The sequence below is a fragment of the Triticum aestivum genome, chromosome 1A (assembly GCF_018294505.1).
Source record: "Triticum aestivum cultivar Chinese Spring chromosome 1A, IWGSC CS RefSeq v2.1, whole genome shotgun sequence".
Lineage (NCBI taxonomy): Eukaryota > Viridiplantae > Streptophyta > Magnoliopsida > Poales > Poaceae > Triticum > Triticum aestivum.
Genome location: NC_057794.1, coordinates 534,422,849 through 534,448,150, shown reverse-complemented (window position 1 = coordinate 534,448,150; position 25,302 = coordinate 534,422,849). Strand labels below are relative to the sequence as shown.

The 25,302-nt window shown below is 47.3% G+C and overlaps 2 protein-coding genes and 1 pseudogene across 2 annotated transcripts; 2 read left to right on the top strand and 1 right to left on the bottom strand.

Annotated features, from left to right (window-relative positions):
• Positions 1-59: 59 nt before the first annotated feature.
• On the top strand, positions 60-4,847 carry LOC123179780 (putative leucine-rich repeat receptor-like serine/threonine-protein kinase At2g19230). The gene is made up of 14 exons (XM_044591662.1): positions 60-219; positions 396-951; positions 1,027-1,251; positions 1,675-1,949; positions 2,108-2,246; positions 2,341-2,412; positions 2,499-2,570; positions 2,658-2,738; positions 2,844-3,007; positions 3,104-3,321; positions 3,451-3,575; positions 3,658-3,728; positions 3,852-4,044; positions 4,185-4,847. Exons 1-14 carry the CDS (start codon positions 87-89, stop codon positions 4,582-4,584), a joined length of 2,724 nt encoding a protein of 907 aa, XP_044447597.1. The 5' UTR covers positions 60-86; the 3' UTR covers positions 4,585-4,847.
• A 915-nt stretch (positions 4,848-5,762) lies between these two features.
• Positions 5,763-13,518, bottom strand: LOC123179765 (senescence-induced receptor-like serine/threonine-protein kinase; annotated as a pseudogene).
• LOC123179772 (uncharacterized) lies at positions 11,161-12,969 on the top strand. The gene is made up of 3 exons (XM_044591650.1): positions 11,161-11,350; positions 11,702-12,096; positions 12,704-12,969. The coding sequence occupies exons 2-3, from the start codon at positions 11,989-11,991 to the stop codon at positions 12,953-12,955; spliced, it is 360 nt and encodes a 119-aa protein (XP_044447585.1). The 5' UTR covers positions 11,161-11,350; positions 11,702-11,988; the 3' UTR covers positions 12,956-12,969.
• Positions 13,519-25,302: the final 11,784 nt, after the last annotated feature.

Below are 25,302 nucleotides of genomic sequence, written 5' to 3'. Positions count from 1 at the left end.
CTGAGCACATACTGTATATAAATGGATAGTACTATACTTCGTACGTGGAGCATCTTGTGCTAGTTACTTGTTGCTGGGTTGGTGGCATGTGCGCGCGGAGTAGGATGGACCGGCGACCGATGGCTGCCCGTTCGTCGTTGACGCTCCTGCTCAGCCTCGCCGCCGCCGCCGGCGGCGGCGTACTTCAAGTTCGCGGCCAGCGCGCGCCTAGCATCGAAGGTGAGCTTAGAAGTATTATCATATGCATCGAAGGTGAGCTTTGAAGGTGAGTTCACAATTATTACCATCATGGCTGGTTTGTTTCCGCTGGCTAGGAATGTAGCTAGAGCACGTAGTGCGTTTATTGCTTCTTTTGTCAAACCTATATCCGCGCTCACATTGAGCAAATAATGCAGGTTTCATCACCATCGACTGTGGCCTGCCGAAGCATAGTAGCTACGTGAACAACCGCACCAAGATACCCATCACCTCGGACGCCGGCTTCACGGACGCCGGCTACAACCACAACATCTCCACCGAGTACGTGAGGCCTCAGCCCCAACTCTCCAAAAGCTACCTCAACGTCCGCAGCTTCCCCGACGCGGTCCGTAGCTGCTACACGCTGCCGTCCCTCGTGCCGGGGTCCAAGTACCTGCTCCGGGCCATGTTCATGTACGGCAACTACGATGGGCTCGACAAGCTCCCCATCTTCGATCTCTACCTGGGCGTCAACTTTTGGTGGAGGGTGAACATCTCGAGATCCGAGGAATCGGTATTGGCCGAGGTCATCGCCATGATCCCGGACGACTCGGTGCAGGTTTGCCTGGTGAACATCGGGTTGGGGACGCCATTTATCTCGGAGCTGGATCTGAGGCCTCTGGAGAACACGCTGTATCGGCAGGCGAACGCGACACAGGGGCTTGTCCTGATCGACAGGCGCAACATGGGCGACACGGGCAACTTCGCCATTAGGTAGGCATACTTACTGGTAGGCCTGGGTGCAGAGAACTGATTGTTCCATTTGGTCCTAACGTGTTCTGTGGTCAGGTACCCGGACGACCCATACGACCGGGCTTGGTTACCGTGGAGCAACCCGAAGCTGTGGCTGGACATCTCAACCAAGGAGAAGGTCCAAGAGAATATCGGCAGCCTCCGCCTCCACGCACCATCTGCCGTGTTGCAGACTGCAGTCACGGAGCTCAACGACTCCGAGTCCAAGACCGTCGAGTTGTCATGGAAGACGGAGCTGGACCACGTCGACCGAATGCTCGGGTACACATTTGTACCACTTTTTTTTAACTCTACACTTATTGTAGATAACAAGTTTTCATATACTACAGTTACACTATAATCCCTCCATTTCAAAATATAAGATAACAAGTTTTCATATACTACAATTACACTATAATCCCTCCATTTCAAAATATAAGGTGTATTAGCTTTTTCAAAAGTCAAACACGTGTTTGTCTGACCAAGTTTTTAGAAAAAAAAATCAACATTTACAGTAGCAAATTTATGTCATTAGATACATCATGGAAAGTATTTTCATATTTTATTTATTTTGTATTGTAGATGTTGATATTTTATTTTATAATCTTGGTCAAACATTCATAAATTTGACTTGCATGGAAACCAATACATCTTATATTCTAAGATTGAGGGAGGATAAACTAATGAGAGAAATGCCTGCTATAGATGTGTTGCCATCTTGTATTTCGCCGAGCTGCAGATCCTTGCCGGCAATGCCGTTCGCGAGTTCAACACCATTGTCGACGGCGGACCCAACCTCCCGTACAGGCCTGAGTACCTCGTTGGCGACGCCTTGTACAATGCTGAACCCCACAAGTGCTTAAGCCAGTACAACATCACCATGATCGCCACAAAAAACTCAACACTGCCGCCGATCATCAACGCCTTTGAGTATTTCTCCATCATCTCTACAGCCAACGTCGGGACCGACCCTCAGGATGGTAAATATCTGCGGGTCCTTATTAAGTTTCACATATAGGAGATCAATCATCTATGCTGGTTGATTAGTACATTTTCGCGATAATGACAGACCCGCATGATCTCTGATTACTGCACTTCTTAATTTGTCTTGTGTGTTACTGTCGGCAAAACAAAAAAGTTTCTGCCATCAACGCAATCAAGCTTAGGTATCAGATGAAAAGGAATTGGATGGGTGACCCGTGCGCTCCGAAGACTTTTGTGTGGGATGGGTTGACCTGCAGCTATGTTATATCTGGGCGTCCAAGAATCACAAGCATGTAAGTTCAAATTTAACTTGCGACCATGCACAAGAAATCCATTCAAAATGAGGAAATGCACACATGTCGTCTGAACCATTGTGTGATCGTACAGAAATATGTCATCGGGCGTTTTGAAAGGCGAGATATCATCTTATTTCGCTGATCTCAAAGACATCCAATCCTTGTAAGTAGGAAATTTATCTCCATTTTCACAATAATTCTGCTAGGGAATAGGTTCACATAATTGTATGCTTTGCCACCTTATTTCAGGGATCTTTCATACAACAAACTGACAGGATCAATTCCTAATGTTCTTGCACAACTACCCTCTCTCGTGTTGTTGTAAGCGACTTTGAATTATATGCCGTCTTTGATAACTAATATCTGTTTGTTACCAATGTTTTGATGCCAACTTTGTTGTCCATCCAGAGATTTGACAGGTAACCAACTTAATGGATCCATCCCCTCCGGGCTTCTAAAGAGAAGTCAAGATGGCACCGTAACTCTAAGGTTAATCCATCATATCTTACATATATCTGCATGCCATTTAGTTCTCTGATCGTTACTTTGATATTTGCCTGGTCAAAATTGCTAATGGTCTCTTCTTTTTGATAGATACAACAAAAACCCAAACCTTTGCATCAACAAAAACTCTTGCCAGCCAACAAAAGGGGAAAACAATTCTAAGATTGTCGTCTATATTGTTGTTCCGATAGTTGCGGTTGTTGTGATTGGAGCACTTGTAGTACTTCTGATTCTCATAGTGAGAAAAAAGAAAGGTGAAACACATCAATAAAACTACATTAATAGTTCTGCATTACTGCACCAAAGCAAGCAACAATGGGTAATACTAGTTTGGTTCTTGAATTTTGAAGGATCTACAAATAGCAGCAAACAACAAGACCGTCAACACCTGGACAACCACCGATTCACATACAAAGAACTAGAGACCATAACAGACAACTTCAAGACAGTGCTTGGCCAAGGAGGGTTTGGAACTGTTTATGATGGCTTCTTGCAGGATGGTACCCAAGTTGCAGTCAAGTTACGGTCTCAATCCTCCAGTCAAGATGTAAGAGAGTTCTTGACAGAGGTAAAGTATTATCAACTGTAACCAGAGCATGGTGTATCGACATATTAGTAAAAAAAAGACATATTAGTCAAGTAAATTTAATAAGCCAATTTTAGAAGCTTTGCCATTTTTCTTCCTATTCTTGCTCAGGCTCAGACAATAACGAAGATCCATCACAAGAATCTTGTACCATTAGTTGGTTATTGCAAGGATGGGATATATTTAGCTCTTGTCTACGAGCATATGTCTGAAGGAAATCTAGAAGATAAACTCAGAGATATTCTAATCCATCTGTAAGAAGAGCATACGGTATCTCTGTCTCATGTTACACACTACTAACGTCAACCAAACTTTTACAGGAAAGAACGACAAGGATGTATCCTTAACCTGGAGACAGAGGCTCTGCATCGCACTACAATCCACACAAGGTATACTTTAATCAGGATTATGGCCTTCCTTTCGTTGTTGTCGATCTCTATGCTTTGCTAGAGTTTAACATATGTTGATGTGTGACTGATATATCATCTCTGTCGAATATGATGTGCACACAGGGCTTGAGTATTTGCACAAGTCATGCAGCCTACCCTTCGCGCATCGTGATGTGAAGACATCAAACATCCTACTGAATAAAAATCTTGAGGCCAAAGTAGCTGACTTTGGCTTGATGAAGGCTTTCAGTAAAGAAGATGATACACATATATCTACGGTGCGGGTGATTGGCAGAAGAGGCTACCTTGCCCCTGAGTAAACACTAATACCTAACTTATTAATATTTTCGTTGCCTGCTTGCCAACCATTTGGATTAGTATATCTTTGTTTTGACTGACTCAATGAATTGTGATGCAAATGCTTGCATCCCATGCTTATTATATGTACATACACAGGTATGCAGCAGCCTTGCAACTGAATGAAAAGAGCGACGTATATAGCTTCGGTGTCGTGTTACTAGAGGTAATCACAGGACAACCCACCATCCTTGAATCTACGGAGGTCATCCATATCGTCCAATGGGCACGACTTCACCTTTCGGGAGGCAACATTGAGGAGGTGGTGGACGGCCGAATGCAAGGCGACTTCAATGTGAATGGCATGTGGAAGGCCGTGGACCTAGCGCTGAAGTGCACCGAGCATGACCCCGCACAACGACCCACAATGACGGATGTGGCTGCCCAGTTGCAATACTGCCTCGAGTTGGAGAACGAAGATCAAAACAGAGGCGATGCTAACAATAACTTCCACATAATGAAAGATAGCAGTCGTGACCGTGATCTACCGATGATGTAAGGCTAGGCACCATTTCATTTCACATGGTCAATGTTACTTGTTGGTAGGGCGCCAATCATGATCATCAGTCATGCACTCTTGGTGCGTGATAAACATTCGATGTATTATTCACTAGGGATTTTTCTACATTAATCCCAAACTTGTTCTTTGGTAACACTAAAAGATTTTATGTTTCATTTTGACCCATCTTCATCGAACCTAGTCCTAAACTGAGAGAAGTGCCTTCTCATGGTGAACGAAAGTATGTTTCTTGGTCATAAAATTTCTGAAAGAGGTATTGATGTTGATAGAGCTAAGATTGAAGCTATAGAAAAGTTTCCATGATCACTATGTACAAACCACATGTAAATTTTAATTTTGAGTGGTACTTCTGTTTTCCAAATGTGTTTTGAAGCAAAGTCAACGTTATTTGTTGGGACGGCGCCAACCATGATCACTAGTCATGCACTCTTGGTGCATGATAAACATTCATGTATTATTTTCTCAAATTAAGGATTTTCTACATTGATTCCGCAGTTCTTTGTTTGACACTAAAGGTTTGCGATTTCACATTCGACATTTTCCATTGAACATGTTTTATTTCTTGGAGTTGTCGTTAGCTCAAACATTATTTCATGAGTGCTCAAACATGTTTAATTGATTCATGACCTAAATACCCTAGCAAGTATGGTGTGGTTATAGTGATCGAGAGTCATAGTTTCACTTCTGTTTTCTTAGGCTCTGTTTGTTTGGTTACAGGGACTAGACTAGAAAAAGTCCCTTTTAGTCCCTATACCTATGTAACCAAACAGGAGGGACTTTTTCTTTAAGGACTAGAAAAAGACTCTACTGGAGGATCTTTTTTCTTTAGTCTCTAGGACAAAAAAAAGTCTGGTCCCTTGCAACCAAACACCTCCTTAGTGTGCAAGAACATGTCAGTGTTCTCGCAATAGGATTGGGACATTGGTGACAATTTCTTTAGCGATAAGAAAATTTGGAGCTATGTTACCTGAAAAGTGCGGCAACATATATTTGCACTCTATATGTCAAGAAATATCCTTTAAAACCGCGAAGAGAGAGAGAGAGAGAGAGAGAGAGAGAGAGAGAGAGAGAGAGAGAGAGAAAATATAGATCAACTGAACGACAAAGTCTTCATCACGTGACATCACCCTCACAACAATATGCTCCACGCCTCCTCCTCAAATCATGTGATGTTCCTCTAGCTTGAGACACTCTTGTAGTTGTGCTACCACCTCGGTCATCGTGGGTCGCTGAGTAGGAGCTTGCACAGTGCATTTGAGCGCGACGTCCGTGACCTTCTAGACACTATTGATATCATAGTCACCTCGTATGCGAACGTCTACAACGTCTTCAATGTTCTTGTGCAAGGTGTTGTCGAACCCATTGGATGATATTAGTTGGTTCTGGGCATTGTAGGATGGGTGGTCGCCCCATTATAACTTCCAACAACACGACACCAAAGCTGTATACGTCACTTTTCTCAGTGAGCTGCAGGGCTGCCGTGTACCTTCACACAAGCCGATACATGGTATATTAGATGTGCTTTCACTATGGTTGATCACATATGATTGGTTAATTAATACACTCAAAATTGTAAGCAAAAGCAAGTAGAAGATAGTATGATGTCTTTTACTCAGGGGCAAGGTAGCCGTGTGTGCCAACCAGCCTGGCTGTGGATACATGTGTGTCACCATCCTTGAAAGCCTTGAGCAAGCCAAAGTCAGCGACCTTGGCCTCGAGATTCACATTCAATAAGATGTTTAATGTCTTTACATCCCGATGCACAAAGGCTGGGCTGCATGCAACGTGTAGATATTCCAGCCCTGTAAGAACATCGCACCAATATGATGTCAACAACAATTACATTACCAAGTTGCGATCATGTAAAATTTGGCTTCCAACGAAACAAATAGATGGAAATTAGCAACGAAAAATTAAAGAACACGTTTCACATCGGAAGAATACCTTGCGCGGACTCCATTGCAATACGAAGCCTCTGCCTCCAAGTTAAAGATGTACTATTGCTATCTTTCCCTTCAAAAGATAGAAGAGCACTTATTAGTATGATGATGGGAGTACCCGATAACTCAAATGGTTCCACGCAGAAAAGAAGAAGAAGAGATAACTCAAATGGTACGAAGTGAGCCGGCCTAGCTCCCTTGATTACTTGGCTGAGAGACTAGATACTGGAATCATCAATTCCTCATGGGCATTAATTTAGGTTCATATTCATACTGTAAAGGTTTTCGCTAGAGTTTTATTTGAGATAAAAACGCCACTAAATGCACATAATCAAATAGCACACACCTCTAAGTTTGTCCTCGAGGTTTCCTTCAGACATATGCTCGTAGACAAGCGCCATGTACTCCCCATCTTTGCAGTAACCAACCATGGATACAAGATTTTTATGGTGAATCTTTGTCAAGGTCCGAGCCTGAGCAAAAGAACAGAAGAATTGTTTACACACAACAATTCCTTACAAAACTTCCCTTGAACCGGTGATGAATTGCACTTACCTTTGTGAGGAACTCTCTGACGCCTTGCCTGGAGGACTCAGACCGCAGCTTGACCGCCACCTGCGTACCATCCGGTAAGAAGCCATCGTACACGGAGCCGAACCCTCCCCGGCCGAGCACCGTCTTGAAGTAGTTCGTCATGACCTGCAGGTCCTTTGTACGTGAACCGGCGGTTGTCCAGCTGCAGCAGGCTGTGCATGTCGCCATTCCGCGACTGCGAATGCACGCCACTAGCCTCGTTCTGTGGCTTCACACTGCCCTTTCTTGATCCTTCATTCGGTGATCAGTGAGACAGTGACAAGAAACTGTAAATATTATCCAGTCCAGTGCTGCTTGCAGTTGCAGTTGATGTTTGTTTTGACACCTTGTCTCACCTTGCTTTTTTCTCATTATGAGAAGAAGTAGCACTGCCAGTGCTCCTATCACCACAACTGCAAGTATTGGAGCAGCAATGTACACGGCAAGCATGGATTTGCTATTCTTTTTGGTGGGCTCGCAAGAGCCGCCGTTGCTGCAAAGGTTTGGATTTTTGCCGTATCTGTCAAAGAGAAAAACTTAAGTGATTTTGGCCAGGATCAAGGGAACTAACGGAGAAACGATTGGCTCACCTTAGAGTTAGGGAGCCGTCTTATATTCTCTTCTTAAGCCCAGAGGGGATGGACCCATTAAGCTTGTTGCCAGTCAAGTCCCTAAGGGACCAAATAGCATTCATAAGTTCAAGTTGTAGTAGAATATTCAGGTTAAAGTTGAAATTAGGCAACAAAACTATTTGATATCAAAGTCAACATAATTGTGGAGTTCAAGATTCCTTACAGCACCACGAGGAAGGGTAGTTCTGAAAGAACATTAGGAATTGGTCCTGTAAAGTTGTTGTATGACTAGTCCCTGAATAAACAAACATGTATACGGCACGTTAGCTTAACTCACTAAGGGCCTCTTTGATTCGCAGTATTTTCAAAATGCAGGAACATGAAAAATGTTATCCAGATGACGGTAAGGCCGACTGATTCACCTTTTTGAAAATGACTGATGAGAGTGAAATCGGTCTTCTTCAACATGACAAAATTTGTAGTTGGAATGGTACTATCACGAGATTATGAGAGGATACATGGCTAGGGGAGACGCACCTTGCACTCCAATATCCTTCTCTCTATAATATTGTTCAGCTAAGAGACACTTACGCTGCAACAATATTACAGTCCAATCCTCTTAATATTCAATTCAGGAGGAAGTTAGCGGGAAACCGTTGGGAAGCTTGGCTTCATCTTGTGAGAAGATTGATGAATGTTCATCTATCTCAACAGCCCAATCAGTTGCGCTGGAAACTAACTAAGAATAGAGAGTTTTCGGTTAAATTCATGTGTTTGGATGTTATCAACTCTAGTTCTATTCCTCGTTCGAAACATGTTTGGAAAGTCAAAGTGCCTTTAAAAATTAAAGTGTTCATGTGGTTTGTCCATAAACAAGTCATTCTAACTAAGGACAATTTGGCAAAACGCAACTGGACATGATCTATAAGATCTAGCTTCTGTGATCGTGATGAATCCATCAAACACCTCTTTCTTGACTGCCCATTGACAAAAAATTTGTGGTGGTCGATCCACATAGCATTTAATATTACTCCTCCGAATACTATCAACACGTTATTTGGAATGTGGCTAGATGAGATAGATTTAGAAACATCAAGACATGTCCGTGTAGGAGTATGTGCTTCATTATGGGTAGTTGGAACTGTAGAAACAATTTGGTTTTTAACAGAACAATAAATATTCATTTCTTGCAAGTTATTTTTCGGGTCACTGCCCTGATCTGTATGTGGTCGCTACTCACTCCGACGGAGGCCAGAGAGCGTATGGTTACTGGGTCTATCTGATGGGAGACGGTAGCACGGACTATCTTCAATCGGTTTGGATGACGGTCATGTAATAGGATAGACGCTTAGTGTTTCCTATCTTATTTTTTGCCGGCCGGTTGTGGCTATCCTGTTATTTTTTTATGCTCTTTGTGAGCCCTTTTTCTTTTTGAGATCTGAAGATTTTTGTTGAACCTTTTGCTTATTAATAATATGACCGCATGCATCGCTCTGATGCAAAGGCCGGGGGATAACCCCTTTTTGAAAAAAAAAGGAACAGGAAAAATGTAGGAATAGAGTGTCATGTCCTCTTATATCTTATGTGAGTTGGAGAAGTGTTTGATAGCACAGAAAAAACAAAGGAATTCTACAAACAAGTTTGAGTGGATGAAAAGTTTCCTTCAAAATGTAGTACAAATGAATCCTATGAAAAAAATCCTAAGAATTTCAATCCTACAAATCAAACGACCATCACAGGAAAAAAATCCTAAGGATCCAAATCCTGTAAAAATCCTATGAAATTCCTTTGTATCAAAGGAGCCCTAAGTTGATTGTCAAAATGGATGTAAAACTTCCTACTACTTACAAATACTTGATTGCTTTGAGGTTGGCGAAATGGGTTGGTATGCCGCCGCTCAAAGCGCCAAATGACATATTTCTGCAGAAACACACACAAATGGTTCACTGATAGACACAGCACGGTCACCTTTCCTTGTGAAAATTAAGGTCAAACTTACAATCTTGTGATTCTTGGAGGCATAGAAATGGCATAGCTGCAGTTCAACCCATCCCACACCAGAGTCTTGGGAGCGCACGGGTCACCCGCCCAGTTCTTCTTCACCTCATACTTGGCCTTGATCGCAGCCATGGCCGCAACTGTCAAAAAATTCAGTTGCACAAGACAGAGATCAGTTATAGATCAAAAATGTGCCTACCCATTGATACTATTACTGTGAAAATTCCATTTACCATCCTTGGCATCCGTGGCGACGTTGGCCGTGGAGACGACGGAGAAGAACTCGGCGGCGTTGATGGTGGGCAGCAGCGTGGAGTTGACCGTGGCGTTGAGGGTAATGTTGTAGTGGCCGCCGAACCCCCGGTGGGCCTCGCTGTTGAAGAAGGCGTCGCAGACGAGGTGCTGCGGCGTGAAGGGCGCCTTGCTCCAAAGCTTGCCGTTGATGGCCATCTCGAACTGTCGCGCGGCGGCCACGGCCTCCAGCTCCGCGAAGTAGACGATGCCGATGACCCCGGGGTCGGGGTAGGCGTGGTTCGGCGCCGCGTCCCACGACAGCTCGATGGTCCTGGACGACGCCGACCTGGAGCCGTTGCGCGGCGTGATGGCGGTCTGCATCACGGCGGACGGCGCGTTGAAGCGGGGGTCGGCCAGCTCCTTCACCTTCTCCGGCGTCGAGATCTCCGTCCATTCATTTGAGTCGATCTCGCTCCACGGGATCCACACGCGGTCGTACGGGTCCTCCGGGTACCTGACCAGCGTGGCGCCGCTGAGGCCGAAGTTGGTCCGGTCGACGAGCACCAGCGCCTGCGTCGCGTTCGCCTGCGGGTACAGCGTGTCCCTGACGGGCATCAGGTCGAGTGCGGAGATGAAGGGCGTCCCGGAGCCGGTGTCCACTAGGCAGACCTGCACGGACTCGTCCGGGACGACGGCGATGATCTCGGCCAGCTGCGGCTTGTCGGCCGTGGTGACGTTCACGGTCCGCCAAAAGTTAACGCCGAGGTGGAGGTCGAAGACGGGGAGCCTGCCGAGCCCGTCGTAGTTGCCGTACATGAAGGTCGACCGGAGCAGGTACTTGGACCCTCTGGCGACGGTGGAGGGAAGCGTGTAGCAGCTCCGGAGGGCGCGGGGAAGGCACGGACGTTGAGGTAGCGTTTCGATGAAGACGGCTTGATGTACTCGGGGGAGATGTTGCGGTTGGAGCCGGCGTCGGTGAAGGCGTCGTCTGGGACGTAGGGCAGCTTGGTGGCAGCGTCCAGGTAGCTAGGGCTGGACGTCCGAGTGAGCTTTTAGGCTCGGCTCGAAGCTCGCTCCAGCTCGGCCCGTTACAGCTCGGCCCGGTATGATAATTAGGCGAGCCGAGCTATGAAAATAGGCCCGATTCTCGACCGAGCCGAGCCGAGTTTCGCCCGGTCCAGCTTGGGGACTCGTTCAGGCCCAGCCCAAATTCGCATTAGGTCACAGCAGAGAGAGAGCACACACGCGACGCAGTTTCCTCACCCTTCTCCCTTTCTCTGCCCAACGCCGCCACCCCTCTCCTCGCCGTGCCGCAGGCTGGACTCATCGGGCTTGGCACCGATGGCGACGGCCGACGCCGCCTTCCCTCACCACAGCGGACACAGACGAACGTGTCTCCCCTGGTTTCTCACCGAACGACAGGAGCAGGTAAACGATCTCTTCTCTCCTTCCCATCCTTGCCCCTAGCTCCCTGCACTGGCGCACACACACGCACCAATTTGATGGATGGATCATGGATGGATGCTTGTAGTTTCGGTTGGAGGGCGCGGCTAGGCTAGCTAGGAAACAAGATTGATGGATGCTAGACGAGTTTGATGGATGGATGCTTGTGTTTGTTGGCTGGAGAGTGCAGCTAACTAGGATGTATGCTATGCTGCACGAATTTGATTGATGGATGGATGAATTTGTTTGTGCTTGATTGTGTAGACTGATTAGTTATTATTATCTATGTAAATTTTTGTTGATGATTGACCATTTGTTCTTCGCTGATGTATGCAGAGCCCCACTGTCGCAAGAATGGACAAGGAAAAGAGGAAGGAGAGTAGGAGGAGAAGGAGAAGGAGAGGAGCTTGGTGTCCATTATGAAGACTAAGCCGCTTGTCCCAGGAAGCAGAAGGGGAAGGGCAAGGGCAAGGGTTGTGTCACTGCAGAGGAAGCGGGCCAAGGATTATGGCAATGTCCCGCTCGCCGAGTTGTTATTAAGGGTAAAAAAAGCTCCGCCGCCTTGACGTCTCGCTGACCTTGCCGACGCCAAGAGCCGCACCAACCCTACTGTCCGCCGCTGGATGGCGGATCTCAAGACCGCCGCCTACCAAGGCGACCACGTCCTCGAAAACTTCCGCTACGAGGCGCTGCGGCGCTGTGCTGACGACCACATCCGCGGCCCCTCCTCCGTGAGTCCTTGTCTCTATTTTCACTTTAATTTGGAAATGTATTTTCTGTTTAATTTGGAAGTGGAAGCCCCGTAATCTATGGAAATTGAAGGCTTTTAATTTTACTGAAATTAAAGATGGTCCTGTGTGGCTCTGTTGTTTTCATTCAGTTTATAAGTGACTACAATTCCTGGCTACATAAGCGTCAGTCTGTCAAGTGTCAAGTGTCAAATTTCAGAGGACACTTGAAATCTAAGCATCAAAGAGGTTCAGTCAGTCTGTCCAGTGTCAACTAACACTTGAGATATTTGTCGAACACGTTCTGTAGTAGAAACGGAATCCTACATCTTCACCGGTATGGTTGTGCCAAATATGTGTGTCCAAGCTTCCATGTTTGCTGTTTTTGCTATCCAAAGGTCAAATATATGTGTGTGCAAGCTCATGTATGTGTTGTTTTTGGTATCCAAAAGTCAAATATAAGTTTGTACAAGCTCATGCATATGCTGTTTTTGGTATCCAAAAGTCAAATATATGTTTGTACAAGCTCATGTATGTGCTGTTTTTGCTATCAAAAAGTCAAATATATGCGTGTGTCCAAGTTCATGTGTGTGCTGTTTTTGTGTGCTAGGTAATGGAGCATGATAAGCAAGTGGAGAAGGATTATGAAGAGGAGGAAGAGAATGAGGAGGACGAGGATGAGCAAGGTACTGTGTTTGAGGAGGAGGAAGATTCTCATTTTGATGTCAAAGCACCAAGTGTTATGCTATGCAAAATTGCATTGTTTGGCTATCAACGTTCAATATTTTTGTTGTATAAAGTTCAAAGGAGGAGCTGTCCAAAATTCAAAAGCAATGATGCCCAATTCTTTTCATCACTATGACCATTTTTAAACCATAGACTGCTAGATGTTGCGTTTTTTACAATATAAAGTGCTTCTTTTCCAAATTATGGCTTTAATTACTGTAGAAGATCAAAACTGGTCTTTAAAAACAGGTTCTGTTACATCCCAGCTGTTATGGCGCCAGCTGGCTCACGAGCCGGCTCGGTCTGAGCCGAGCCATAGCAAAAACGAGCCGAGCCGCCTAAAACAGGCTCGTTGGCTGAGCGAGCCGAGCCGCTTGAGAGCGAGCCAAAGACAGGCTCAGATCAAACTCGGCTCGGCTCAGCTCGTGTCCAGCCTTACAGGTAGCCGCCGGCCTGCTCCGGCAGGCCGTAGTCGATGCTGACAAAACCTGCGCGTACGTAGCTCGATCAATGCACTGAGATGTGAGGAAACAGTGTAATTCACAGGTGTAGCTCACCGGTGCTGTCGGGCGCGCGCTGGCCGTGAACTCGGAGCACGCCGGCGAGGCCGAGGAGGAGGAGCAGCCACGACCGGGCCGCCATTGCTCCCCGCGTTGATCGCTCCACTGTGCTAGGTAAGCTAGCACATGCCGCCGCTAAAATGGGACGAAAATACTCGTACGTTACACTAAATTAAGTAGCTAGGTCATGCCTACGTAGCCATGCCATGTACCCACTGAGGCGAAATGGAGACGAATCTTAATTCTTTGCCTCGGTAAACAACGTATGATTAGCCAGTGGTACATCATGCACATGCAGCTGCATGCTCCCGATCGACGGCGCCGCGGTGTCAAACTGTCAACGGCCGGTGCAAATGCATGCATGCTGCTTGTATTGTCCCAGAGTTCGTCAATGGCTCCGCTGGCCACCATTGCAGATTTGCAGTACTACCTTCGTTTCAGTTTACAAGTCCTACGCGTATATCTAGGTTGCCAATTTTATTATTCTAATATAAACTATATAACACAAAAATTATACCTTTTGAAAGTAGAAACTCCGAAGTTTATGTTGGTATATTTTTTGTAATATATGACTTGTATTAGGTTGGTCAAATTGATGATGTAGAGATACGCGCACACCCTGTAAACTGAGAGAGAGGTAGTAACTGAAGAAAATTAATTGCATGTAGCCATTGCCAGCACTCCAAGGATCACAAGCTAGCGCTGCAAACTCTCCTTGTTCTCTCATACGTACTTTGATGCGCATGAAACGGGCCAAGATTAAACTGCATGCTCGCCACACTGCTTTGCCATGTTTTTTTAGAGGAGGATGATCCCCGGCCTCTGCATCTGAAAGATGCATGCAGCCATTTTATTGATTATTCTCGAGAACTTTACAAAGTAGTACAACAATATGCCTAAATCCGCCATCTTGGCAACATCTGGCGCTACTTCAATCCATATGATGAAGGGGTGCAAGCTGGGCCAAATACCCAGACCTCTCACCTAAGCCTGACATCTAAAGCCGGATGTCCGACTGAGCCACATACCGGGTCCGGGGCACAAACTGGTCCGACGCACTCACATGTGTCATCGCCGCCATCTTCCACCGGTCCATCTTCAGAGCAGATTGAGGTGCCAACCTTGGCAGGTGCCTCTGCCATCGACACCACCATGATGTCAAACGACGACCTCCACCTACGCGAGTCCATCTCCAAGCAACGGACGCATATCCATGGTAGGATAGGGCCGCACTACCGCCGTCGCCAACCACCCACAAGCGCCACCCAGCCACAAGGTTCCCAAAGCGGCGCCTTCAAGAAGGGAACGGCGCCGTGAACACCGTCGTCGCCCAACAAAGTTAGGGCTTTCGCCCGGGAGACCTAGGGGAAGGGGAAGTGAGGGGATCAGTCCATACCGACGACTCCAAGGAGGGGAACGACGCCCTCAGGCGTCGCCGTCAACGCGGCCGGCCATGGCCGACCAGGGATTTCGCCCGAAGTAGATCCCCGCCACCAGCAGCGCCTCCTGTACAAAACTGGCGGCCCAAGGAAGCGCGGCCCGACGAAGCTGACCCGCACGCCAAACAGGGGATGAGGGGAGGTGCCAGATCGCGCGCACCGACCACTGTACAAACCGCCGCCGGCCACCAACGATCACCGGATCCCGCCGCCCGCACGGCTGGGACGCCAGATCCACCACCCGCATGGCTGCTAGCCGGCCATGCCTTGCCAATGGAGCCGCCGCTCCAGATCCGGGTTCAGCTGCTTTGCCATGTACTCCCTCCATTCCTAAATATTTATCTTTTTAGAGATTTCAAATGAACTACCATATACGGATGTATATAGACATATTTTGAAGTATAGATTCACTCATTTTACTGCGTATGTAGTCACTTGTTAAAATCTCTAGAAAGACAAATATTTAAAAACAGAGGGGTGCTACATATAAGATGTACACCTTGGTTTAGGAAAGAGAAAATCGTCGACACCCCGAAAGTCACGTATATTCACGTTAGCACTTGTGCGCAACACGGGACTAGCTAGCTATGTGTGGTTTTAATACTTTAGGACATGTCCGGGCAGTAGCGTTGTCGGCGTCACATTCCCTCTTGGAGGTGCTGCTTGGTACGCGGCGGTTCGGAGCCCCAGGTTGTGGTGGTTTGTTTCCAGAGGGCATAGCGGTGGCGGGTCATCCGCGCTTTATCGAGCTGCCATTGTTGGCATTTGTTTCTTCTTCTTTTTTTAGGCTTGATGTGCTGTTCGCCTCAGCGATCCTTGTATTGGTGTTGGTTGCTTTGAAATACAAAGTGGGGGAACCCTTTTTCGGCAATACTCCCTCCATCCGAAAATACTTGTCGAAGAAATGAATGTATCTAGATGTATTTTAATTCTAAATACATCCATTTTCATCCATTTATGCGACAAGTAATTTCGGACGTAGGGAGTATTTTAGACAACAAAGGGAGAGTCCACCTTGTATATTGATGCACAACTCCAACCTAACTACCCAAACGGACATCGATTTTATCTGTTCGGCTCGCCCGTCCGGTCTCCACATTTATTTTTTTGGGAACGGACGCATTTTTTAACATGTCCGGTCCGTCATTCCGTCAAATACTTGGTGGAGTCCTTCCTTGAACTGCCCCGAGCCCTTGCGTCGTCGCCTTGCCCGCGGACAAAGCCATCGGCGATGTCGAAGGCCGCCTGCACACGTTTGCTTCCACACAAGGGTGGCACCACCGCCGTGGAGCCAACCGCTGAGCACGTGCAGAGGGATGTTGGGGCGCCGGGGCAGCGCGAGTTCTCGGAACGCCGAGGCTGCGGCAGCCGAGGTGTCGTCCTCCCCGACCCCGGCGATGCCGCTCTCCACGACGCTCACGACAACATACGTACAGGTCTCCAGGCAGAACGACGCGGTACACGGCGCTGCTGCGGCCAGCGTGCTCCGCGAGCTGTGATTCGCACCCGAAGCTAGAGGTGGCCACGGCGAGGTCGGCGAGCTTCAGCTCCATGAGGTCAGCCTTGGCAAGGACTACGAGCACCTTCTCCCGGGCGCGGCTACCGGCTAGCTATGCATGCATCTGTGCACGCACGGGCACGGCTAGCAGCGGGTGGCCAGCTCAGTCAGTGGCGGCAGGCAGCTACCTAGCATGCCGATGTGCTCCGACGCTGCTTCTCCCCGGCTCTGCCTCCGACCAGTATCCGATTTGCTGCTGAATAGCATCCGCCTGCCCCCGACGAGCATCCGACCAACATCCGACTTGCATCTTACAGGACGGCGTCGCTCACGGGGTGGGCATTGGACGACAGAGGTGCACGGGGGGAGGAGGTGCGCTGCCGCCGCCAAGCTCCTATGGGCCGTCCGCACCAGCAGAAACGAGGAGGTGCGCTGCCGACTGAAAACTGATTGAGTACTTTTCTTGATTGCATACAGAGTACATGAGGGATTACATATGGAAGGGCAGCGCCCAACCGAACGCAGTAGATCGTGGGCTGAGCACAGTCAGCGGTCTAACACCCCCCCTGCAATGTCAGCGGCGGGCTCGACGACGTTGAGATTGGCTCGAATGTCGAGGAAGGAAGCAGTTGGCAGTCCCTTGGTGAAGATGTCGGCAAATTGCGCGCTGGTGGGGACATGCAGAACACGGACATCCCCTAGAGCGACCTTCTCCCTAACAAAGTGGATGTCTATCTCTATGTGTTTAGTACAACGATGCTGTACAGGATTACATGACATGTACACAGCGGAGATATTATCATAATAAACGACGGTAGCTTGATGGAGAGGCCGGTGGAGCTCCCTGAGAAGTTGACGAAGCCTGACGGTTTCGGTGACGGCGTGGGCGACGGAGCGATATTCAGCTTCAGCGGATGACCTGGAAACAGTGAGCTGTCTCTTCGAAGACCATGAAATCAAGTTATCACCCAGATACACACAATAACCAGAAGTGGATCGACGAGTATCCGGACATCCAGCCCAGTCTGCATCGGAATACGCTGTGAGAGTGGTGGGAGAGGAAGTTGTGATGGAAAGACCATGATCAAGAGTTCCTTTGAGGTAACGCAAAATGCATTTAACATGATTGTAGTGAGGAATACGCGGGTCATGCATGTATAAACAGGCTTGTTGGACTGCGTAGGTGAGCTCAGGACGAGTTAGAGTCATGTACTGAAGGGCGCCGGTGAGGCTGCGGTAGAGTGTGGGATCAGAGAAGGGCTCGCCATCACAGGAAAGTTTAGAGCCCGTTTCAGCTGGAGTGCGAGAGGGATGGCAGTCGGACATGCCGGCCTTGGAGAGGAGATCGATTGCATATTGACGCTGAGAAAGAAAAAGGCCGGAGGATGAACGAGAGACCGCAATGCCGAGAAAGTGATGAAGAGGCCCAAGGTCGGTCATGCTGAACTCGTGACCAAGGGAATGGATGATGGTGGAAAGAAAATAGTCAGAAGAAGCGGCGAGCACGATGTCATCTACATATAAGAGGAGATATGCAATGTGGGTGTCTGTTTTGAGAATAAAGAGGGAAGAGTCAGAACGAGATGGTTGAAAACCGATGGTGTGAAGAAAGGTGGCAAAACGCTGAAACCAAGCCCGGGGCACCTGTTTAAGACCATAGAGCGAGTTTTGAAGGTGGCACACATGGTCAGGGAAGGATGGGTTAGTGAATCCGAGAGGCTGACGGCAGAAAACGGTTTCGTTGAGAGTGACGTGCAAGAAAGCGTTCTTCACATCCAATTGGTGAATGGGCCAAGAAGAGGAAACGGCAAGACTAAGAACCACACGAATTGTGCTGGGCTTAACGACATGCGAGAAAGTTTCGTCGAAGTCAATGCCGGCTTGCTGAGAGTCACCGCGGCAAACCCAACGAGCTTTGTAGCGAGAAAGAGACCCGTCGGAGTTGAATTTGTGCCGAAAAACCCACTTACCGGAAACAACATTAGCACCGGCTGGGCGTGGAACAAGAGACCATGTGTTGTTCTGCAGAAGCGCGTCATACTCCTTCATTGCGTGGAACCAGTGTGGGTCAAGAAGAGCGGCTTTGTAAGAGTGTGGTATGGGGGAGAGAGAAGTGGGTGACGCGGTGAGGTTGAGGCGTTTAGCAGGTTGGCGGAATCCTGATTTGGTGCGAGTACGCATGGTGTGATCATTAGTGGTAATAGGTACTGGGACGACAGCGGGTGGTAATGGATGGTGTGGCTGGGACGTAGAAGAAGGAGGAGAAGGCGGGACGTGTGGATGCTGTGGTGACGAGCAATCAGAGTGCGTAGGAGAGGCTGCATGGGTGGGGGACAAAGTTGCATGCATGGGTGTAGTGGTGGGCCCGGGTGAATCTGTGGAGGGAGAGGTGGCAGGAGAATCTGGGGAGGAGGGGGCGGATTGGCTAGTGGATGCCATGGGAAAACAATCATTGAAGGGAGGCGGGGTGGATCCCGGAGAGGATGGCCTGCTGGGCGCGGAAGCAGTGGAGGGGGCACGGGGATCGATAGAGATAGTGGGGGCTGGTAGGGACGGTGATGTGACCACGTGAATAGGGCCATGCAGGCCATGCATGGAGGCCGAATTGGGGTTGGAGGATGTAGTGATGGGAGCAGAAAAATCTGGCGGGGTGTGGGACGCAAAGGGAAAGATGGTTTCGTCGAATGTGACATGGCGAGAAATATAAACGCGACCAGTTTGTATGTCAAGACAACGACATCCTTTGTGAGAATCAGAGTAACCGAGGAATACGCAGGGCAAGGAACGAGGGGAGAGCTTGTGGGCGGCTGTGGAGCTAATGTTTGGAAAACAGAGGCAGCCAAAAATGCGTAGGCTGTTGTAGGAGGGTGGGGCTAGAAATAAGGATTCGTACGGGGAAAACTTTGGGCTGATGGTGGTGGGGCGAATGTTAAGAAGATATGTGGCGTGACGAAGCGCTTCAGCCCAAAAATGAGGCGGCATGGAGGCCTGGATGAGAAGAGTGCGCAGGATGTCGTTAATGGTATGAAGGGATCGCTCCGCTTTTCTGTTTTGAGATGAAGTGTATGGACAAGAACAGCGAAGGAGAATGCCATGTTGTAAGAAGAATTCTCTGTTACGAGTGTTGTCAAATTGTTTACCATTGTCACATTGCAAAAGGCGAATGGGAAGGGAGAAGTGTGTATAAACATAGCGCTGAAAATTTACAAAGAGAGGGTGAACATCAGATTTAGAGCGAATGGGAAAGGTCCAAATATAGTGAGAATGATCATCCACGATTACAATATAGTACTTAAAACCAGACACACTAGGGATAGGCGAGGTCCATAAGTCACAATGCAACAACTCAAAAGGGAAAGTGATAGTAGTAGTAGATGTACTAAAGGGCAAGCGAACATGTTTGCCCAACCGACACGTGTGACAGAGAGATGCATCATGAGAGCCTCGATCATGCGAGAGTTGGAACTCTTGAAGAAGCTTTGTAGTGGTGGTGGCGTTGGGATGACCGAAACGGCGATGCCATAGAGTGACGGAGGCATGCATGGCTTGAGGTGAAGGAGTGGATGCGCCATTGATGGTGTAGAGATCTCCAGAGCTATTGAACCAAGATATCACCGCCTTGCTGTGGAGATCCTTCACAGACAACCCAAAGGGATCAAACTCAACAGAAACTTGGTTATCTATGGTAAAACGACGGACATAAATCAAGTTTTTAATTAAAGCAGGAGCGACCAGAACCTCATGAAGGAGAAGTGGTGAGCGAGAAGATGAAAGAGAGGTGGTGCCGACGCATGAAACTGGTACAGTAGAGCCATCACCAATGGTGATAGAGGGAAAGAGAATGGAGGGATGGATGGATGACAGCATACTAGATGATGCAGACATATGCGAAGATGCACCGGAATCGAAAATCCACTCCGTACCTGCGTCCTGGGTGGTAAGTGAGTTCAGGGCAGCGATGAGAGCAGCTTGATCCCAGGTTGGTGGTGTCGAAGTTGTAGCAGGAGGCGCTAGCTGGTGGGGAGATGCAGACGGCGACGCCAATGGACCAGCAAGATCCCATCTTGTTGTAGGAGCACCGTAGAGGTACGGAGGTGGTGCTGATGGAGGCGCCGAAGATTGGTATAGAGGGGCATAGGCCGTGTACGCATGCGGCGGCGGCCGGGAGCCAAGAAGGCCGGGAGCCCCGACGGAGGGACGCATGCCGGGCGCCCAGGCTCCACTGTATGCAGGGGTGAAGGGGAACGTAGTAATTTCAAAAAATTTCCTACGCACACGCAAGATCATGGTGATGCATAGCAACGAGAGGGGAGAGTGTGATCTACGTACCCTTGTAGATCGACAACGGAAGCATTTGGTTGATGTAGTCGTACGTCTTCACGGCCCGACCGATCAAGCACCGAAACTATGGCACCTCCGAGTTTTAGCACACGTTCAGCTCGATGACGATCCCTGGACTTCGATCCAGCAAAGTGTCGGGGAAGAGTTCCGTCAGCACGACGGCGTGGTGACGATCTTGATGCACTACCGTCGCAGGGCTTCGCCTAAGCACCGCTACAATATTATCGAGGACTATGGTGGAAGGGGGCACCGCACACGGCTAAGAGTATGATCACGTGGATCAACTTGTGTCTCTAGGGGTGCCCCCTGCCCCCGTATATAAAGGAGCAAGGGGAGGAGGCCGGCCGGCCCTATAGGCGCGTGCCAAGGAGGAGTCCTCCTCCTAGTAGGAGTAGGACTCCTACTAGGAGGGGGAAGGAAGTGGGAGGGAGAGGGAAAGGGGGGCGCCACCCCCCTCTCCTAGTCCAATTCGGACCAAGGGGGGAGGAGGCGCGCGGCCCACCCTGGCTGCCCCTCTCTCTCTCTCCACTAAAGCCCATAAGGCCCATTACTTCTCCCGGGGGGGGGGGGGTCCGGTAACCCTCCGGCTCTCCGGTTTTCTCCGAAACCACCCGGAACACTTCCGGTGTCCGAATATAGCCGTCCAATATATCAATCTTTATGTCTCGACCATTTCGAGACTCCTCGTCATGTCCGTGATCACATCCAGGACTCCGAACTAACTTCGGTACATCAAAACTCATAAACTCATAATATAACTGCCATCGAAACCTTAAGCGTGCGGACACTACGGGTTCGAGAACAATGTAGACATGACCGAGACACGTCTCCGGTCAATAACCAATAGCGGAACCTGGATGCTCATATTGGCTCCTACATATTCTATGAAGATCTTTATCGGTCAGACCGCATAACAACATACGTTGTTCCCTTTGTCATCGGTATGTTACTTGCCCGAGATTCGATCGTCGGTATCCCATACCTAGTTCAATCTCGTTACCGGCAAGTCTCTTTACTCGTTCTGTAATACATCATCTCGCAACTAACTCATTAGTTGCATTGCTTGCAAGGCTTATGTGATGTGTATTACCGAGAGGGCCCAAAGATACCTCTCCGACAATCGGAGTGACAAATCCTAATCTCGAAATACGCCAACCCAACATGTATCTTTGGAGACACCTGTAGAGCACCTTTATAATCACCCATTTACGTTGTGACCTTTGGTAGCACACAAAGTGTTCCTCCGGCAAACGGGAGTTGCATAATCTCATAGTCATAGGAACATGTATAAGTCATGAAGAAAGCAATAGCAACATACTAAACGATCGGGTGCTAAGCTAATGGAATGGGTCATGTCAATCATATCATTCACCTAATGATGTGATCCCGTTAATCAAATAACAACTCTTTGTCCATGGTTAGGAAACATAACCATCTTTGATTAATGAGCTAGTCAAGTAGAGGCATACTAGTGACACTCTGTTTGTCTATGTATTCACACATGTATTATGTTTCCGGTTAATACAATTCTAGCATGAATAATAAACATTTATCATGATATAAGGAAATAAATAATAAATTTATTATTGCCTCTAGGGCATATTTACTTCAGTCTCCCACTTGCACTAGAGTCAATAATCTAGATTACACAGTAATGATTCTAACACCCATGGAGCTTTGGTGCTGATCATGTTTTGCTTGTGGAAGAGGCTTAGTCAACGGGTCTGCAACATTCAGATCCATATGTATCTTGCAAATCTCTATGTCTCCCACCTGGACTAGATCCCGGATGGAATTGAAGCGTCTCTTGATGTGCTTGGTTCTCTTGTGAAATCTGGATTCCTTTGCCAAGGCAATTGCACCAGTATTGTCACAAAAGATTTTCATTGGACCCGATGCACTAGGTATGACACCTAGATCGGATATGAACTCCTTCATCCAGACTCCTTCATTTGCTGCTTCCGAAGCAGCTATGTACTCCGCTTCACATGTAGATCCCGCTACAACACTTTGTTTAGAACTGCACCAACTGACAGCTCCACCGTTTAATGTAAACACGTATCTGGTTTGCGATTTAGAATCGTCCGGATCAGTGTCAAAGCTTGCATCAACGTAACCTTTTACGATGAGCTCTTTGTCACCTCCATATATGAGAAACATATCCTTAGTCCTTCTCAGGTATTTCAGGATGTTCTTGACCGCTGTCCAGTGATCTACTCCTGGATCACTTTGGTACCTCCCTGCTAGACTTATAGCAAGGCACACATCAGGTCTGGTACACAGCATTGCATACATGATAGAGCCTATGGCTGAAGCATAGGGAACATCTTTCATTTTCTCTCTATCTTCTGCAGTGGTCGGGCATTGAGTCTTACTCAACTTCACACCTTGTAACACAGGCAAGAACCCTTCCTTTGCTTGATCCATTTTGAACTTCTTCAAAACTTTGTCAAGGTATGTGCTTTGTGAAAGTCCAATTAAGCGTCTTGATCTATCTCTATAGATCTTAATGCCTAATATGTAAGCAGCTTCACCAAGGTCTTTCATTGAAAAACTCTTATTCAAGTATCCCTTTATGCTATCCAGAAATTCTATATCATTTCCATTTAGTAATATGTCATCCACATATAATATCAGAAATGCTACAGAGCTCCCACTCACTTTCTTGTAAATATAGGCTTCTCCAAAAGTTTGTATAAAACCAAATGCTTTCATCACACTATCAAAGCGTTTATTCCAACTCCGAGAGACTTGCACCAGTCCATAAATGGATCGCTGGACCTTGCACACTTTGTTAGCTCCCTTTGGATCGACAAAACCTTCTGGTTGCATCATATACAACTCTTCTTCCAGAAATCCATTCAGGAATGCAGTTTTGACATCCATCTGCCAAATTTCATAATCATAAAATGCGGCGATTGCTAACATGATTCGGACAGACTTAAGCATCGCTACGGGTGAGAAGGTCTCATCGTAGTCAATCCCTTAAACTTGTCGAAAACCTTTTGCGACAAGTCGAGCTTTGTAGACAGTAATATTACCGTCAGCGTCAGTCTTCTTCTTGAAGATCCATTTATTCTCAATTGCTTGCCGATCATCGGGCAAGTCAACCAAAGTCTATACTTTGTTCTCATACATGGATCCCATCTCAGATTTCATGGCTTCAAGCCATTTTGCGGAATCTGGGCTCACCATCGCTTCTTCATAGTTCGTAGGTTCATCATGATCTAGTAGCATGACTTCCAGAACAGGATTACCGTACCACTCTGGCGCGGATCTCACTCTGGTTGATCTACGAGGTTCAGTAGTATCTTGTTCTGAAGTTTCATGATCATCATCATTAGCTTCCTCACTAATTGTTGTAGGTGTCACAGAAACAGTTTTCTGTGATGCGCTACTTTCCAATAAGGGAGCAGGTACAGTTACCTCGTCAAGTTCTACATTCCTCCCACTCACTTCTTTCAAGAGAAAATCATTCTCTAGAAAGGATCCATTCTTAGCAACGAATGTCTTGCCTTCGGATCTGTGATAGAAGGTGTACCCAACAGTCTCCTTTGGGTATCCTATGAAGACACATTTCTCCGATTTGGGTTCGAGCTTATCAGGTTGAAGCTTTTTCACATAAGCATCACAGCATCAAACTTTAAGAAACGGCGACTTTGGTTTCTTGCCAAACCATAGTTCATAAGGTGTCGTCTCAACGGATTTTGATGGTGCCCTATTTAACGTGAATGCGGCCGTCTCTAAAGCATAACCCAAAATGATAGCGGCAAATTTGTAAGAGACATCATAGATCGCACCATATCAAGTAAAGTACAATTATGACGTTCGGACACACCATTACGCTGAGGTGTTCCGAGTGGCGTGAGTTGCGAAACTATTCCGCATTGTTTCAGATGTAGACCAAACTCGTAACTCAAATATTCTCCTCCACGATCAGACCGCAGAAACTTTATTTTCTTGTTACGATGATTTTCAACTTCACTCTGAAATTCTTTGAACTTTTCAAATGTTTCAGACTTATGCTTCATTAAGTAGATATACCCATATCTGCTTAAATCATCTGTGAAGGTGAGAAAATAACGATATTCGCCACGAGCCTCAACATTCATCAGACCACATACATCTGTATGTATGATTTTCAACAAATTTTTTGCTCTCTCCATTGTACCGGAAAACGGTGTTTTAGTCATCTTGCCCATAAGGCACGGTTCGCAAGTACGAAGTGATTCATAATCAAGAGGTTCCAAAAGTCCATCGGTATGGAGTTTCTTCATGCGCTTTACACCGATATGACCTAAACGGCAGTGCCACAAATAAGTTGCACTATCATTATCAACTCTGCATCTTTTGGCTTCAACATTATGAATATGTGTGTTACTACTATCGAGATTCATTAAAAATAGACCACTCTTCAAAGGTGCATGACCATAAAAGATATTACTCATATAAATAGAACAACCATTATTCTCTGATTTAAATGAATAACTGTCTCGCATTAAACAAGATCCATAATGTTCATGCTCAACGCTGGCACCAAATAACAATTATTTAGGTCTAATACTAATCACGAAGGTAGATGTAGAGGTAGCGTGCCGACCGCGATCACATCGACTTTAGAACCATTTCCCACGCGCATCGTCAC